Source organism: Rhagoletis pomonella, unplaced genomic scaffold (genome assembly GCF_013731165.1).
Source record: "Rhagoletis pomonella isolate Grant_MI unplaced genomic scaffold, Rhpom_1.0 Rhpom_scaffold_00008, whole genome shotgun sequence".
NCBI lineage: Eukaryota > Metazoa > Arthropoda > Insecta > Diptera > Tephritidae > Rhagoletis > Rhagoletis pomonella.
In genome coordinates this window covers 4,171,011-4,188,229 of record NW_023458562.1, presented here as the reverse complement: position 1 = coordinate 4,188,229, position 17,219 = coordinate 4,171,011, and the positions used below count along the sequence as shown (strand labels likewise).

Sequence of the window (17,219 nt, the reverse complement as noted above, 5' to 3'; positions counted from 1 at the left end):
AATTAAAAATAACCTTGATTTTCGGAATCAGGGGGTGATTTTACATACGAATTTCATAACGGCGTCTCTGGTAAATTTTGGCCGTCGACCAGTGTTATCAGTTACGAGCTTGAATGATCTCCCGAAAAGGTATTCGTGAAAATGTTGTACGCCAAAAGCCTCTCGGTCTAGCTGTGAATAATTTTGCTCAGCTGGGGTAAGCGATCTGGATGTGTATGCGATAGGCTTTTTGTTGTTGTTGTAGCAGCATACAAGTTCTCCAAAGAGTTTTTGGGGAGTGTTGCTGGAGTGACAGTCCTTGGCCAAATACCGACTGTCGTGGGAACGGCTTTTCTTCGTCTAGGGACTAGCGTCACATGCAAGTTGAACTTCTAATTTTGGGTTGAATGGCATAGGAACTATCGTTGGCAATATTTTCTTTTAATGTATCAAAAGCTTTTTGGCATTTATTTGACCACTGAAAACTTGATTTTTTTCCATAAGTGACGTAGGGGTGTAGTCATTGTTGAATCCATGATAAAAATATAGTAAGGTAGAACCGCTGAGAGTCACTTTTAAAATTCTTGACATTTCCAAACAATTTAATTTTTAAATTTACTCACAAACTCACACACACATTTTCATTTTCAAACTCAAGCAACAACAATTTAATTTTTTATTTTCACTTTTATATGATTTTAAAATGTTGGCAAACTTCAAAAAAAAAATCATGGCCGACAAATTGAGAGAACGGTTCTACCTTGCTATATTTTTATCATGGTTGAATCTTGCATAGTATGTCACCATACCTAAGCAACGTCGAACATTGCTTTGACTTTTTCAGTAGATTTTTGCACTTTTTTATACTGTATTCTATGCTCTAGGAATTCAATTTGTGTTTCAAAAAACTTACATTTTGCAATATTTATGTGTAGATCGTATTTATCAAGCTGATTTAAGCATGGTTCCAGTTTGGCCTTGCACTCTTCCATAGATTTCCCATGTACGACGATGTCGTTAAAATAGGATGGAGTGTTGGGAACATCGCGTAAAATGTGGTCAATGATTCTATTCAGTTCTGCTGGTGCTGTTTTTATTCCAAAGGAAAGCCGGTTCATTAGGTAAGTTCCCTTGTGCGTGGAAATAGTTTGAATCTGGCTTGATTTTTCATCAACTGGCTTGTGTATGCATAACTGGAGCAATGCGCACATGTCCGACGACGGCGCTGGAAGTAGTCTTCGAACTCGAGCCTCTTCACATAACCATAGATCAGGCAGCCAAAAGAACTCTGCTCAGCTTTGCTAGAGAGGGATGTGGTCATATCCTCTAGGAATATGGAGAAGCTAGGGGCCTCGATCCCGCTTGGTCTGTTCCCTAGAGATGACATAGGAAAAACTATAGTATTTGAGAAGAGATTTAAGATAGAGTTATACAGCAAAACAACCTGGAGCGCCCCCGCATTCGAGGGATTACTCCAGGAGTGCACACTGCACTGGTACATAGATGGCTCGAAGACCCCAGATGGAGTAGGGGCAGGAGTCCTTGGGCCCAGAACAAGAATCTCTGTTCCTATGGGGAAATATCCGAGCATCTTCCAAGCAGAAGTCTATGCAATCTATCTATGTGCGAAAACAATCATGAGTAGAGGGTATAGAAATGAGAAAATTATGTTGAGTGATAGTCAGGCGGCACTCAAGGCTCTTCTATCCTATGAAGTCAAATCCTCACTGGTCCTTGAGTGCATTGAGAAGCTAAACTCCCTTGGCAGACACAATAACATCAGGTTAGCGTAGGCCATAGGGGAGTAGAGGGAAATGAGGTTGCAGACTGCCTCGCTAGAGAGGCGGCAGCCATCACTGCAGTGGGCCCAGAGCCCTTCCTTGGAGTAGGTCCCAATACCATAAAGGAGGAGCTTAGGAGAGTGAGGCTCACACTAAGGAATTTTAACTGGCGCAGTTCGGTAGGAATTCGCCAGGCAAAGAGTTTACTTGGAGGGTTTAACAAGAAAAGATTTCATGGCTTAATAAACCTCCCAAAAGAGAGGCTAAGAATTTTAACAGGTTTCCTTACAGGACACTGCAGACTTAGGGGTCACCTACATAAGCTGCGCATATGGTCGAATGATCTTTGTAGGTTTTGCGACCTGACCAGTGAGACGCCGCTTCACGTTCTCACCGATTGTGAGGCCGTCTGCAGAAGACGTGAGAGGAGTTTAGGCTCGTTGTGGCCACAGCTTGAGCACATCCACTCCCTACCCCCGAAGGCACTATTGAACTTTCTGAGGGAGCTGGGCTTAGATGAAGTGATGTGAAGAGAAGAGGGCACAATAGATCACCAGGTCGCAGTGCACACCTCATATTAATAACACTGTGAGACAAATGGTAGGGGTCAGTGATCGGGAAGGGTTCAAACTACCGGGGAAAGTTATATCGGTAAAAAAGAAATTATACGTGTCCCGGCGCTTCGCTGGGTCACGTCTAGGAATCGAGATATATATATAACTATCATATAGGGGAAATTGTACCCTTGGGTGGTCTTTTTTTGACATAACTCGAGAACCACTAGTCCGATTTTGCTCAAACAAATTTAAAAAAATTAAAAATTACAATTCCTTTAAACTGTTCATATAAGGTTTTTCTATATAATCAACAGTTTTAAAAAATTTAATATTTTAGGCAAAAAATATTTTTTTTCTTCATACATTTATTTTTACCGGCAAAACTGTTGATTATATAGAAAAACGTTATATGAACAGATTAAAGGAATTGTAATTTTTAATTTTATTAAATTTGTTTGAGCGAAATCGGACTAGTGGTTCTCGAGTTATGTCAAAAAAAGACCACCAAAGGTGACAATTTCCCCTATATGATAGTTATATATATATCCCGATTCCTAGACGTGACCCAGCGAAACGCCGGGACACGTATAACTTGTTTTTGACCGATATAACATTTCCCGTTGGTTTCATCCCATCCCGATTTTGACTGTCGCATAGTGTAATAATCAATCACTCATTCCCACGACAGTCGGTTCTACGTATCGGAATGACTCGGGTTTTACCCGACTAAGGGCTGTTGTTGCGGCGATCTAACCCCGTTTATGTCGGCGAAGTATCTCAGAAGTTGTTCGTCCATAGGGCTACATTCGCTATGTTTTCTTCTGCTCAGGGCTGGCATCGAGTCAAACCCAGGGCCAGCAACCTACACCTGCTGTGTATGCCGGAGACGACTACACCACAACTCCACCTCAGTGAAGTGCAATGTTTGCGAGGGGTGGAGTCGCTTCAGAGTCTGCTCAGGACTTCGAACATATCGGCAGTGGAAAACGTCGTTTGTGGCCCCCTGCTGCTCAAACAGAGCAGCCTCCACGGCTAACCCCAGTCCACCTGAGCAGTCCCACACAAACACCACAGCACAACAACATAACAAACACAATAGACCACACCACAACCGCGACATACCACAGAACACACCCAACCGCACCACCACCCACACGCCGCCGCCAACAACTCTTGGCTCCTCCTACAATCTGCGCGGTATGTCAGACCAGGATATTCCACTTTAGGGCATGTTCAGGTCTGCGCACCACGCGAGATTGGGCGAGGAACTTCGAGGGCCCGTGTTGCGCTGCACGGTCGCAAACCTTAACTGCGACGCCACCCACCACCACCACAGGGCGGCAACAACCTCAGCAGCGCACACAGCCAATGGCGTCACGGCCACACACATCTCTCGCACCCCGCATTACCACACGTCTGTCGAACCACATGAAGCACCTTCAATTTAACTGCAACGGGCTTCAGAGCAAGATCGAGGAGATAATCGTCTTCATGTGTCGGCATGGTATATTGATAGCTGCGGTCCAAGGGACGAAGTTGCACAGCAATTCAACTTTGTTGAATTGTGCCGCGTACAACGTGCACCGTCGAGATCGCGAGCGAGATAATGGTGGTGGCTTAGCGTTCATCACGCACCACACCGTGCAGTATCGTCTTATCGAAGCAGACATCGACCGCAGGGATACCAACCTAGAATGTCAGGGCATTGCTATCCGGTCAGGCGATGTTGAGCTCGAAATAGTCAACGTATACATACCCCCTGTCACCTGCTGCCCGGAAGGATATCACCCTGATATAGGTGCGCTCCTCAGAGGTGAAAACCGGGTGGTAGTAGATGACTTTAATGCGCACCACGATCTTTGGCACTCAAGCCTGTCAAACGATCATAGGCAAACCGATTTGGCTGAGCAGATGGACGGTTCGCCATTCTGCACAATGAACAACGACGCACCCATCAGGATTATGGGCAGCTGCTGCAGCTCGCCAGACATAACAATAGTCAGCGCTGGTCTGATAAACAGCATATCATGGCGACCTATGCTGACTTTGGCATCAGACCATCTGCCCATAGTCATCTCGATCGATAAACCAACCGACTTCGCTTCCGCCTAGCACCGAACCTATATCAACTTCTCTAAAGCTGATTGGAAAGGCTTCGCGGAATTTACTGAAAGCACCTTCGCTGCTCTCCCCACACCAACCGACGTCCACCTTGGTGAACGTAAGTTCCGCAGGGCTGTCACCGCTGCTGCAGCTCGCTTCGTACCGGCAGGATGCATTACGCACCCACGTCCAAATTTCCCTGCCGAAGCGGCTGTTCTTGCCGATGAGCGTGACAGCCTTCGTCAGGCCGATCCCGGAGATCCCCGTATCAACGCGGGGATTTGGCAACTGGTTAACGTACATAAGCGGAAGAAGTGGAAAGAGCATCTGAAGACCTGCGTGTGAGTAAGCTTTAGTCAACCGTGAGGTCACTGTTCAATCCGACGAAGCACGACGACAGAGTCGAAATTTCTTTTGGCGACCATGCTTCGTCGGACCCGGAGCGATGCGCGAGCTACTTTAGCCGGCAGTTCATACTGCATCCTCCGGTGGACAAAGCCAAGCGTCGAGTGACCAGAAGGCTGCACAAACTGCCAACAACTTGTGCCCCCTTTCTTTCACTTGCGGTGAAGTTCAGGTGGCCATCGGGAAGGCGAAAGCCTCCAAAGCCATGGATCCCGACGGAATATGCATGCTGATGCTGAAAAATTTGAGTCCTGCGGGAGTAGCGTACCTAACGGAGGTCCTCAATTTGTCTACGGCCACTCTCATCATCCCAGACATCTGGAAGGTGGGGAGAGTGGTCCCACTGCTCAAACCGGGGAAACCTGCCAACAAAGGAGATTCGTATCGACCGATAACCCTGCTGCTCCCGTATTTCACGAACCACCTGACCCCAGCGAAGCATCAGCATGGTTTCCGTAAAGTGCACAGTACAACAACAGCACTTAACCGTAACCGTCCCTGTGAGAGAACGATTCTAGTAGCGTTGGACCTGTCAAATGCTTTTGACACTGTCAGCCATTCCACGCTACTAGAAGATATAGAGGCTTCCTCTCTCCCACAGAGGCTCAAACGGTTGTCGGCAAATTATCTGAGTGGTCGACACTCGTCGGTAATGTTTAGAGACAAATAGAGAAAACTTAGGAAAATAAAAAAGGGTGTTCCATGGAGTGGTGTCCTTTCCTAGTTATTTTTCAACTTTTATATTTCAAAGCTCCCTCAACCACCAGAGGGAGTCTCGATTGTCTCTTACGCCGACGATTGCTCGATCATGGCGACTGGGAATGGAATTGATGACTTGTGTTCGAAAGTAAGCGGGTATCTATCCGAGCGTTCTCGCTTCTTCACTGCAAGGTGCCTAACCCTCTCCCCTACAAAATCTCCTGCGACCTTGTTCACCACCTGGACGATGGAAGTCAGGCTACCGCTGGGAATTCACGTCGATGATACACCAATTCCGACGTGAATAACCTCAAAATACTCGGAGTAACCTTCGACAGACTGCTCTCCTTCTCTGCGCAACCGCTATTGTCAACAAAGTACAGAGCCGCAACAAGGTCCTCAAGTCGCTAGCCGGCAGTACTTGGGGTAAAGACAAAGAAACGTTGCTGCACCAGTGTGGTCGCCGGGGACGAGTAGGACGCAGTGGATGAAGCTACAGACAGCACAGAACACCGCACTCAACACAGCGAACGGATGCCTCCTTATGTCACCTGAACACCACCTCCATGACGAGGCGAAAATGCTCTCAATTAAGGAGCATAACATAATGCTCTGCAAGCAGTTTCTGGTAGGCAGCCACAGATGTGGCCACCCAAACAGACAGCTGTTTGCAGAGGAGCCCTCGCCTAGGCACGTCAGGAGGCATCTATACGAACTGACGGACGAAGTCCAGAGGTTCATTAAGCAGCCTCTCGACCCGTCAGCATACCGACAGGCCCTGAACGGCATTCACAGAGACTCAGTCTCGAATTATGTAGACTCTAGACCTGTGAATGCCGTTATAGACACACAAACAGCGGACATTGACGTGACGGAGCCCCATCTGCCTCGGGAGACAAGAACAACAATAGCCTAACTTCGCTATGGCTACTGCAGCAGGTTAAACTCATACCTGAGTAGACTAAATGCGGATCTGCCAAATGAGTGTCCGGCATGCGGAGAGACCCCCCACGACTCGAAACATCTCAACGCATGCCCGGAAATCCCGACAACCCTAACGGCGTTGTCCCTGTGGACCGACCCTGTAGAGGCTGCACGCTTCTTAGGGCTGCCGTTAGTGGAACTCGACGACAATGACTGAGATATCAACCGATCTGGGCGGGGTTGTTGTAGCCGCTACAACAACAACAACAACAACAACAACATCCAAAATCACTGGAGTAACCCCCTCTTAATTTTAGCGATACTTTGTAGTTTGGTATGCACCAGATTTTCTCTTCAAAAACACTTGGAAATTTTAGTGGCGTTCCCTAACTCGCAAGAAGTTGCAAGAATTTACAGCAATTTACCAGAAAGCGTCCCCGTACTCGGTTCTCTGACTTCTTTTGATCTTTTGACAGTTTTACAGGTTTTAGCCCAGAAAAGTTGGCGAACGCAACTTTTGATGTAAGATCTTGTATCGTTGCAGTGTTTGTGTCAAATGTAGTTGTTATTAGGTTTGTTCGTCGAAAATCCAGCAAGAATTATCCAACACTCAAAATATCAGAGAGTAAAAAAAAATTGTCTTTCATTTTGAGAAACTTGCAAATTTCTGCACGAACGCAAATTTGCAGGAATTTGCAAGTTCCCCGCCAGCTGATGTCCACGGTTGCATTTCAAACATAATAAATTTTTATAGAATTTTCAAAATTCTTTCAGATATACGAAAATAGGATATACATGTATATTTCTTGTTGTTCTGACTTTCTTTAACATACGTTTCAATTTCTTTATCGTACTGGCTATCGGGTTTCTTAAATCGACTCTGGTTGCAATTGCATTCCGATTGCGAATACAATTTTTTTCCAGCCGAGTTTAGTTCAACTCATTGAAATTAACTAAATTATTTATATCAACAAGTATTTACTTCCTTTTTTCATAAAAAAATTGCTCGTGTTTATAAATTTTAAAATTTAACGAACTTACTTATTCAAATTAGACAAAAATGCAACCATGTGCCACAATCATATGTTTTTCGTGATTGCAAATTCTTGCTGGCTAAAATTTTTCCCGCATCTCTCAGGAGAACTGTCACTTTGCGCTCTCAGTTTTTGAGTGATGGATAATTTTTTGATCTGCACGACCGCGATTTGGTCGAAAATCATGATGATTCGTACAAATTCGTAAAAATTTTTTTGCTCGACGAACAAACCTATTATGTAACAATTTGTTTCATCGAGTTTGTTGAGATTAATTTTTAGGCGTCTTATCCAAGTTCTACCTAAAATTGCTGTACACCTATCTGGCACGGTTGCCACTTTGGTAATTTCTACCAAAAATGGTAACTTTCTTTCTGTTTTGGTAACTTGGTAACTCTTAATTTCATTTGGTAACTTTCCGAATGTTGTGGAATATCATTTAATTCGGGTAATTCGGTGTCTTAAGTGGCATATTGTTGTATGTCGTAAACTTTAAACGCCTAAAAAATATATTAAGGGGGTTCACAAAGTACCATCAAAGTCATATTATGAATTTTTGCAGTGTTAAAAAATAGTTGGATGTCGTTTCAAATTTCAAGTTGTCCACAAAATAATAGGAGTGTGATATTTTAGTCAGTTTTGGCTATTTGTCCTTTGTTTATTTAATATTTATTACTTTTTTATAAAAGTCTAGATGGCTATACAACAAAACCCAAATAAATTCAGATTTTAAACTTTGTACAAAATTTATAAAAATTTCGCGAATTTTCTCCCAAGCTTCAAACTTTATGAGCAGAAACTTTAGAAATAATTTTGGTATGCAGTGTTGTAATCCATTTATTTCTAGTATAATTTGCGATCACCTACGCGTCCGGACTAGTCAGAAATAGTCAGAATCAGTCAGATTTTACTGGAAATTGATCTCGTACTCGGTTCTCTGACTATTGAGAGGACAAAACAGAGAGTACATAAGGTTCTCTCTCTGTCAGAAGTTACCAGTTTTAGTCCAAAAATTTTTTTCTGGTAAATGTGTCAAACGATCAGCTATAGTGTGATCAGCAACCAAATTCTAAACAAATAATTCACGTTGAAAAGTATTTAATTACTTGTTTAAGTGGATTATAATGAATTTGAAAGTATTTTTGCTTATTTTGTATGTAAACACACTCAGCTCACACAAGTAAATAAGCAAAAATTTACAACCAAAATTTGGAGGTTATGTTGAAGTTGACAGAAGTTACCAGAAGCGATCCCGTACTTTTCAATGTTACTCTCTCGCTCTGAGCAAATTTTTATTTTTTCACAGTTTTACTAGTTTTAGTCCGATGAATACGGGATTGCACCTATAATTAAGCGCAAGTTTCAAGCTGCTAAAAAATTCCTTTAATTTTTGGTTGATTGCTGACAGTGTCCTCAATATAAAAGAAAATTGTCGAACATTATATGGAAAAAAATGTGAAACACCTTTAACCCAAAAACCAACGGGATTTTTTAGCAATTTGAAAGTTGCACTTTGAACTAGAATTAAATAGGGACACGATATCGAACCGAAAGTATCGATATAATACTCATTTAAAGCATCGCTGTAAAAATATCGGGTACCCATTAATATAGCAATAAAAAGACTCGCTATTCCAAATATCGATACAAAATTGAAAAAATTAAATGTGAGGGCGCGCCACATTGCAACCTAAGATAGTACACATTTCTGCGCATATATCCATATTGCTTTACATATAAATTCCAAAGTAAGTAAGAAGGATATATTACGATTTGCAAGAAATGGAACCCTAGCTAAGGCTAAAACTCATGTTTTATTTGCGTTAAAAATTTGTTTAAAAACAATATTAACAACAAAACTTTCAATAGAAATTTTAGTAAGGTAACGTCACGTCAGATACTTCGGCTGATAAAAAAGCAGGACAGATTTTTACATTTTGTAATTCGGAAAATTAACCTTAAATATTTCAAATATTACTAAAAAAAGTTTTATACAAATAGTTTTCCCAATTCTTAGAGTTTTTAAATTTTGACGTTTTCATTTTATTTTCTAACATTTTGTCATACAAATGTCATGCCACGCCAGATTGGAAATGCCCAATACAATATATTTTTATTCCCATTAACTTTGTATTGTAAATTTACGATTCGATACGATACAAGAGTTCTGGTACTCGATTCCAAAAAATATCGTTTGAAAACTATCGAGTAAAAAGTATCGGTATCGAATGGCAAAAATATCGATGTGGTATCGTATCGTATCAAAATTCGTGTCCCTAGTATTAAATGGGCTTGCTGGGAATTAAAGCAAAAATAACACGAACTCCGTTTGGGTATTTGTTATTCTCAGTTTAATATACAAATATTGCGGAGGAGTTTTAGGAGGAGGAGTTTATTATCTTCATTAAATAATATATGTTAATAAGATACAATTTCATGTAATTCCACTTACTTACTTCAAATTTTTTGCCGTCAACCTGCTTTTTCAATAGCTTTGCTCTTCATCATGAAAAATGGTCGCTAAGAAGTAGCGTTACCTCTTTTGTATCTTACAAATATGTTGCAGGGTGACTTACATAAAAAGATTACAAATTTCAGTTAGTTTTCAAATTAATGTCGTAAATGTCAGATCACAGTCTGACAAAATAAATACAAAATTGCCGGTTGCACGTTCAACTGCTCAACAAGGCTACGAAACTGCATACCCCATTTTTTTTAAGATTCTGATTAAAAAGTTTGAAATTTGGGTGAAAATTTGCGAAATTTTTATAATTTTTGTACACAGTCTAAAATCTGTATGGTGTTTGTTGTATATATGAAAAAGAATAACTCCACAAAAAGTCTGCCGATAGGTGGCGCAGTAGTCCAGATACTTGGGAAACCCATATTTATATTCCGATTTGCTGCAACTACCTTATTTTTAATTTTCTTTTCGCTTTTTTGTAAAATTGTGGCCCATCAAATTTTAGTATAATAAAATGCATGTTTTAAGTACTGAAACCAATATATGAGAGATCCATATATTATAAAATCAGCCCGAATTTTTACAGCATATTTTCATGTTTATGTTTTATACTCTCTCAGTCGATCAAACATAGCCAGATATGAAAATTGCAATTTTTTCAGTTCTGAGGATGACTTCAGACTGAAGTCGAAATATCGGAAACTAAAAACAAATGCAAATTCTAAAATTTGTGTTTGATATTCATTTGGCATTGATCTCGAAAATAACACAGGCCAAGAAAAATAGAGAAAAAATTTGGTGCGGCGAATGCTAAAGCTGTTTTTGATAGACTTTTTTGTGCTGATTAGAATCCATAAGTATAAAGTCAGTGTTGCCCAGTGTTATTCAATATTAATTCTACAAATTTTCATCAAATTTTCGGACTTTTATCTGAATATTTAGAAATTTGTAAAGCCTGCAATTTTATAGCCCATACAATTTTAGTTTAAAAAATAATAAAGAATTTTTTGCTTGCGACTTTTGTGAGTTTTTTCATATAACTAACTCAATTTATGAAAACTGGCGTTGATATTTGAATTTTTTCGCGAACGGCTTTTTGCCTTTTTATCATATAAAAAAAATCATGTCGATATGAAAAATGTGCAAAAAGCCACCAGAAAAAAAGTATTCAAAATCAGCATCAAATTTTAGTCGAATGAAACTTGCATTTTAGCTGTAAAACTGCATATCCAAAAATTTTCAGTTTGAAAAGTTTGAAATTTTGAAGAAAATTTGTAGAAATTTTCAAAATTTTTATAAAGCTTGAAGCTTTAGATTTTAGTTAACAATATTTGTATAAAAAAAAATAACAAAGAAGGGTTAACTTAAAAACATTATTAATAATTAAAATAAATCAGCACGTGAACACTTGTTCCAGTCACTGTGCATGCATACATATGTAAATAGCATTTATATTTTTTATTATTCTTATTGTAGCTACATCGACAACAACAAGGAGCAATATATCACTGCCCTGAAGGCAGCGGTTGCTATACAATCGGTTTCTGCTTGGCCTGATAAGCGTGATGAAATACAAACTATGGTGCGGTTAGTCGCTGATAAGTTGCGTAGCCTTGGCGCTGAAGTGGAATTGGCTGATATCGGAAGTCAGCGGTTACCAAATGGTAAAGAAATTCCACTTCCGCATGTGATTTTGGGAACACTGGGAAAGGTTAGGAGCATTTCTTCTTATGTTAATAATGGTAAAATATTTTGTAACATTTCTATCGATAGGATCCAAAAAAGAAAACAGTTATAGTTTATGGACACCTGGATGTACAACCTGCTTTAAAGGAAGATGGCTGGAATACTGAACCTTTTGATTTAACTGAGATCGAAGGAAAGCTGTATGGCCGAGGTGCCAGTGATGACAAAGGCCCTGTTTTATGTTGGTTACATGCAATAGAAGCATTCCAAAAACTTGGGATTCAGGTGCCTGTTAACTTAAAATTTGTTTTCGAGGGCATGGAGGAAAGTGGAAGTGAGGGTCTTGATGATCTCTTAATGGCTCGAAAAAATGATTTTTTAGCAGATGGGGACTACGTTTGTATCTCCGATAATTATTGGCTCGGCAAGAAACGTCCATGTTTGACGTACGGACTTCGTGGCTTGGTTTATTATACGATTGAGGTTGAGTGTGCCGTTAAAGACCTGCACAGTGGTGTTTTTGGTGGCACAGTACACGAAGCAATGCCAGATCTCTGTTACCTATTGAGTCAACTAGTAGACAAGGATACAAACATTTTGATTCCAGGCATTGACAGAGATGTAAGTATGTAGTTATATACTTTGTACATATTTCAGTATTAACTTTCTGGAGAGAAACGGTTCTTCGTTTTCCTGATTTACACTCATAAGCAAAAAAATGGTGTGTAACATTTTGACCAGTTTCGGCAATTTTTCTTTTTATTTGTTTAATGTTTATGAAATTTTTATAAAATTCATTATGCATATGTCTAACTACGGTGACCATCCGTCCTGTATTATTAGGGACAGTCTTCTTTTTTCATCTATTGTCGTGGTAATTTATATAATTCATACAGGAAGCCAAATGTTCTGTATTTCATTTAATGTCCAGAATTTGTCCCGTATTCGGTATTCTGGCGCCTTAACAGCTCATAAAAATGACATGCCTATGAACCAGTTTTTATTTTAAAATCTGGACGCTTGTGATTCGAATCGATGGGCACATATGTATGTAGATGATTTCTAATACGGTCATCTCGAGTCATCTGTGTACGTGTGGACTCGTCTTTCGACTACAAACAGTTGAGTCACTCAGAGTCATGTCGGGGTAACTAACACATATTTATTTCTCCTAACACATCCAAGCCGACTCGCGAGTCAGACGCACCGTGTATGCCGCCTATAAGGTTATAATTTTGCGTAGAAAAACTTGGTATTTGTGAATATGAATCGAAATCAGACGTTAATGAATATTGTTAAAATTTCTTTAAGTAATTTCACCAGTATTTAGGTTTTCAAAGGTTTCGTCTTCAAATTATCTTTTTTGTTTTACATTCTACTCTAAAATTTTAAATTTGGTTTACATATGGGGTATTCCATGAGTAAGTGAAACTTTGTGTCCAATTATGTAGAAACTTATTGAACATGGAATACTTGATGAATCAATGCTAAATACCTCAAATTAACGTATTTTCTAAAAAAAAATTTAGTTATATTATTTTATTACACTATAAATGCACTCAAAACTACAACATTAGAAAAGTAATTAATACAATATATTTTAATACAGAAGGCTCTGCAAAATCAAGTATTTTCAAAGTTATTATTTTTTTGAAGTGGGGAATAAATATCTCGATCTTTCTTCGTCCCAAAGAAGCAACATGACATTGAAGAAAATAGGCATTTAAATTATATAATGCGATGAAATCACTACAGTTTTGCATGTCCCACCCGTGACAAAAAGGTTTTAAGCTTCGTAAGCTATTAGTTACTACTTTGAGGACTTTTCTATAATTTCATAACTAGAGTGTGTTTATACTATGCCGCCCTATTTCATCTCTTTTATTACATTATAAGTGCCTAGTTTAGAGATTTTGAAACGTTTTATCGTGTCCCGCCCATGACATTATACACTTATACATTTTTTCTAATGGTCAATAACAATAAAAAACAAGTTTAACGTTTCAAACCTATGTTTAATGCCACAAAACTTTGAAGTTCAGGTTGACTAAACACCATAATACTGTTGATGGGCTAAGCGATGTAGTAAAAAATTTCGCGTGGTCAGCTCGAAAAGTCAAGGTAAACATTACTATCATAGAGAGGCCAGAGAATTCTATGATGAGGGTTGCTTAACAACAATCCAAAAGTCAATACTAACAATTATTTCAAAAGTTCCAACCTAGAAAATCTAGAAGTTCACTTAACCAAATCGTGGTTATCATTCCTTCGTTAGCAACGAGTGTTGGTGGACGTGTTTCGGCGCATAATATTGGATACCTTCTTTTTTGGCGCAACGGCACATGTGTATGTGCCTTGTAAAATCACCATTTTGATTTAAGTGGATAATCAAATACTAAAAACTATAGCCTTTTTCAAGGCTGACGCTTTTGAGTACAGTACGGTGCTTCGCTTTTGGCGTCACAGCGTACTTCTTTGGACAAATCTGTGCAAAATTTTTTAATTCACCGGAATTGTGTGGGAGCACCCAAGGTTCAGGTGAGTGATTGTGACTTTAGTGTGGGGTTGCGAAATCTCTTGTGCTTTTGTTTTAACTTTTTTGGCTTAAAAAAAATCAAGCCTGCCTTCGACGGTAGGAAAAAAAACCTAAAGCCGCTATGGCGTCCTCACTATCGAGGACGTCATCGGCAGACGACTTCGAAGCTTTCGCGAGCAACAATCTAGTTAGGGCAAGCGCCTAAAAAAATAAAAAGAAATTAGAATAGCAAAAATGCTAAAGGCTCATGACATGGCAAGAACTAGTCTTGACATGGGTGTAACCGGTAAGGGGAAAAACGTGGAGGAACCAAGTGAAAATGAAATGAGTATAGACATACAAGTAGATAACGGGACAACGACGAGTACCGATAGCCCGCTTTTGGCTACGGATAACGGACAGCAAGCAGGTACAGTGACAGCCGGTTCTACGTACCGGAATGACTCGGGTTTCACCCGACCAAGGGCTGTTGTTTCGGCGATCTAACCCCGTTTAGGTCGGCGAAGTATCTTAAAAGTTGTCCGTCCATAGGGCTACATTCACTACGTATTCTCCTACTCAGGGCTGGCATCGAGTCAAACCCTGGGCCAGAAACATACACCTGCTGTGTATGCCGAAGACGATTACACCACAACTCCACCTCAGTCAAGTGTAATGCCTGCGAGGGGTGGAGTCACCTCAGGGTCTGCTCGGGACTACAGACACACAGACAGTGGACCACGTCGTACGTGGCCCCCCTATTGCTCAAACAGAGCAGCCTCCACGGCTAACCATAGTCCGCCCGAGCAGCCCCACACACTCACACAGCAGCCACACACAGTCACCACAACACAACAACATAATAACACCACAGACCGTACCACAGCCACTACAGACCACATAACACACACAGCCGCACCACCACCCACACGCCGCCGCTGCACGGTATGCCAGACCAGGATATTCCGTAATGTGACATCAGTCAAGTGCAACACCTGCCTTGGCTGGTGCCACTTTAGGGCATGCTCAGGTCTGCGTACCACGCGAGATTGGACGGGGAACTTCGAGGGCCCGTGCTGCGCTGCTCGGTCGCAGACTTCAATTGCGACGCCCCCCCACCACCACCACAGGGCGGCAATCACCTCAGCAGCACACACAGCCAACGGCGGCAAGAACATACACTTCACTTACACCCCACATCACGACACGTCTCCCGAACCACATGAAGCTCCTTCAATTTAACTGTAACGGGCTACAGAGTAAGATTGAGGAGATAACCGTCTTCATGTGTCGGCATGGTATATTAATAGCTGCGGTCCAAGAGACAAAGTTGCACAGCAATTCAACTTTGTTGAATTGCGCCGGGTACAACGTGCACCGTCGAGATCGCGAGCGAGATAATGGTGGTGGCTTAGCGTTCATCACGCACCACACCGTGCAGTATCGTCTTATCGAAGCAGACATCGACCGCAGGGATACCACCCTAGAATGTCAGGGCATCGCTATCCGGTCAGGCGATGCCGAGCTCGAAATATTTAACATATACATACCCCCTGTCACCTGCTGCCCGGCAGGATATCACCCTGATATAGGTGCGCTCCTCAGAGGTGAAAACCGTATGGTAGTAGGTGACTTTAATGCGCACCACGATCTTTGGCACTCAAGCCTGTCAAACGATCGTAGGGGAACAGACTTGGCTGAGCAGATAGACGATTCGACATTCTGCATAATGAACGACGACGCACCCACCAGGATTATGGGTAACTGCAGTAGCTCGCCAGACATCACAATAGTCAGCGCTGGTCTGATAAACAGCATAACGTGGCGACCTATGCTGACTCTAGCATCAGACCATCTACCCATAGTCATCTCGATTGATAAACCAACCGACTTTGCCTCCGCCAAACACCGGACCTATATCAACTTTTCTAAAGCTGACTGGAAAGGTTACGCGGAGTTTACCGAAAACACCTTCGCAGCGCTCCCCACACCAACCGACGTCCATCTCGGTGAACGTAAGTTCCGCAGGGCTATCACTGCTGCTGCAGCTCGCTTCATACCGGCAGGATGTATATCGGACCCACGTCCAAACTTCCCTGCCGAAGCGGCTGTTCTAGCCGATGAGCGTGATAGCCTTCGTCAGGCCGATCCCGGAGATCCCCGTATCAGGGATCTCAACGCGGAGATTCGGCAACTTGTAAACGTACATAAGCGGAAGAAGTGGGAGGAGCACCTGAAGACTTGTAATTTCACCTCTGGTGTGAGCAAGCTTTGGTCAACCGTGAGGTCATTGTCTAATCCGAGGAAGCACGACGACAGAGTCGAAATTTCCTTCGGCGACCATGCTTCGTCGGACCCGGAGCGATGCGCGAGCTATTTTAGCCGGCAGTTCATACTGCATCCTCCGGTGGACAAAGCCAAGCGTCGAGTGACCAGAAGGCTGCACAAACTGCCAACAACTTGTGCCCCCTTTCACTTGCGGTGAAGTTCAGGTGGCCATCGGGAAGGCGAAAGCCTCCAAAGCCATGGGTCCCGACGGAATATACATGCTGATGCTGAAAAATTTGGGTCCTGCGGGGGTAGCGTACCTAACGGAGGTCCTCAGCTTGTCAATGGCCACTCTCATCATCCCAGACATCTGGAAGGTGGGGAGAGTGGTCCCACTGCTCAAACCGGGGAAACCTGCCAACAAAGGAGATTCGTATCGTCCGATTACACTCCTTTCCCCGGTAGCGAAGACACTCGAGGCCTTGCCTCTCCCGTACTTCACAAACCACCTGACCCCAGCGAAGCATCAGCATGGTTTCCGTAAAGTGCACAGTACAACAACAGCACTTAACGCCATAAACACTCAGATAACTCGTGGCCTTAACCGTAACCGTCCCTGTGAGAGAACGATTCTAGTAGCGTTGGACTTGTCAAAGGCGTTTGACACCGTCTGCCATTCCACGCTACTGGAAGATATAGAGGCCTCCTCTCTCCCACAGAGGCTCAAACGGTGGTCGGCAAATTATCTGAGTGGTCGACATTCGTCGGTAATGTTTGTAGACAAAACGAGTAAGCAGCGAAAAA

At 41.9% G+C, this 17,219-nt stretch overlaps 1 protein-coding gene across 2 annotated transcripts in view; it reads left to right on the top strand.

Annotated features, from left to right (window-relative positions):
• LOC118744124 (cytosolic non-specific dipeptidase) overlaps positions 1 to 17,219 on the top strand; it is an 87,403-nt gene that overhangs the window by 46,480 nt on the left and 23,704 nt on the right. For both annotated transcript variants that reach the window (XM_036476859.1, XM_036476860.1), the window contains exons 2-3: positions 11,423 to 11,657; positions 11,720 to 12,253. In XM_036476859.1, coding sequence (XP_036332752.1) covers positions 11,423 to 11,657; positions 11,720 to 12,253 — 769 coding nt within the window. The remainder of the gene's footprint in view (positions 1 to 11,422; positions 11,658 to 11,719; positions 12,254 to 17,219) is intronic.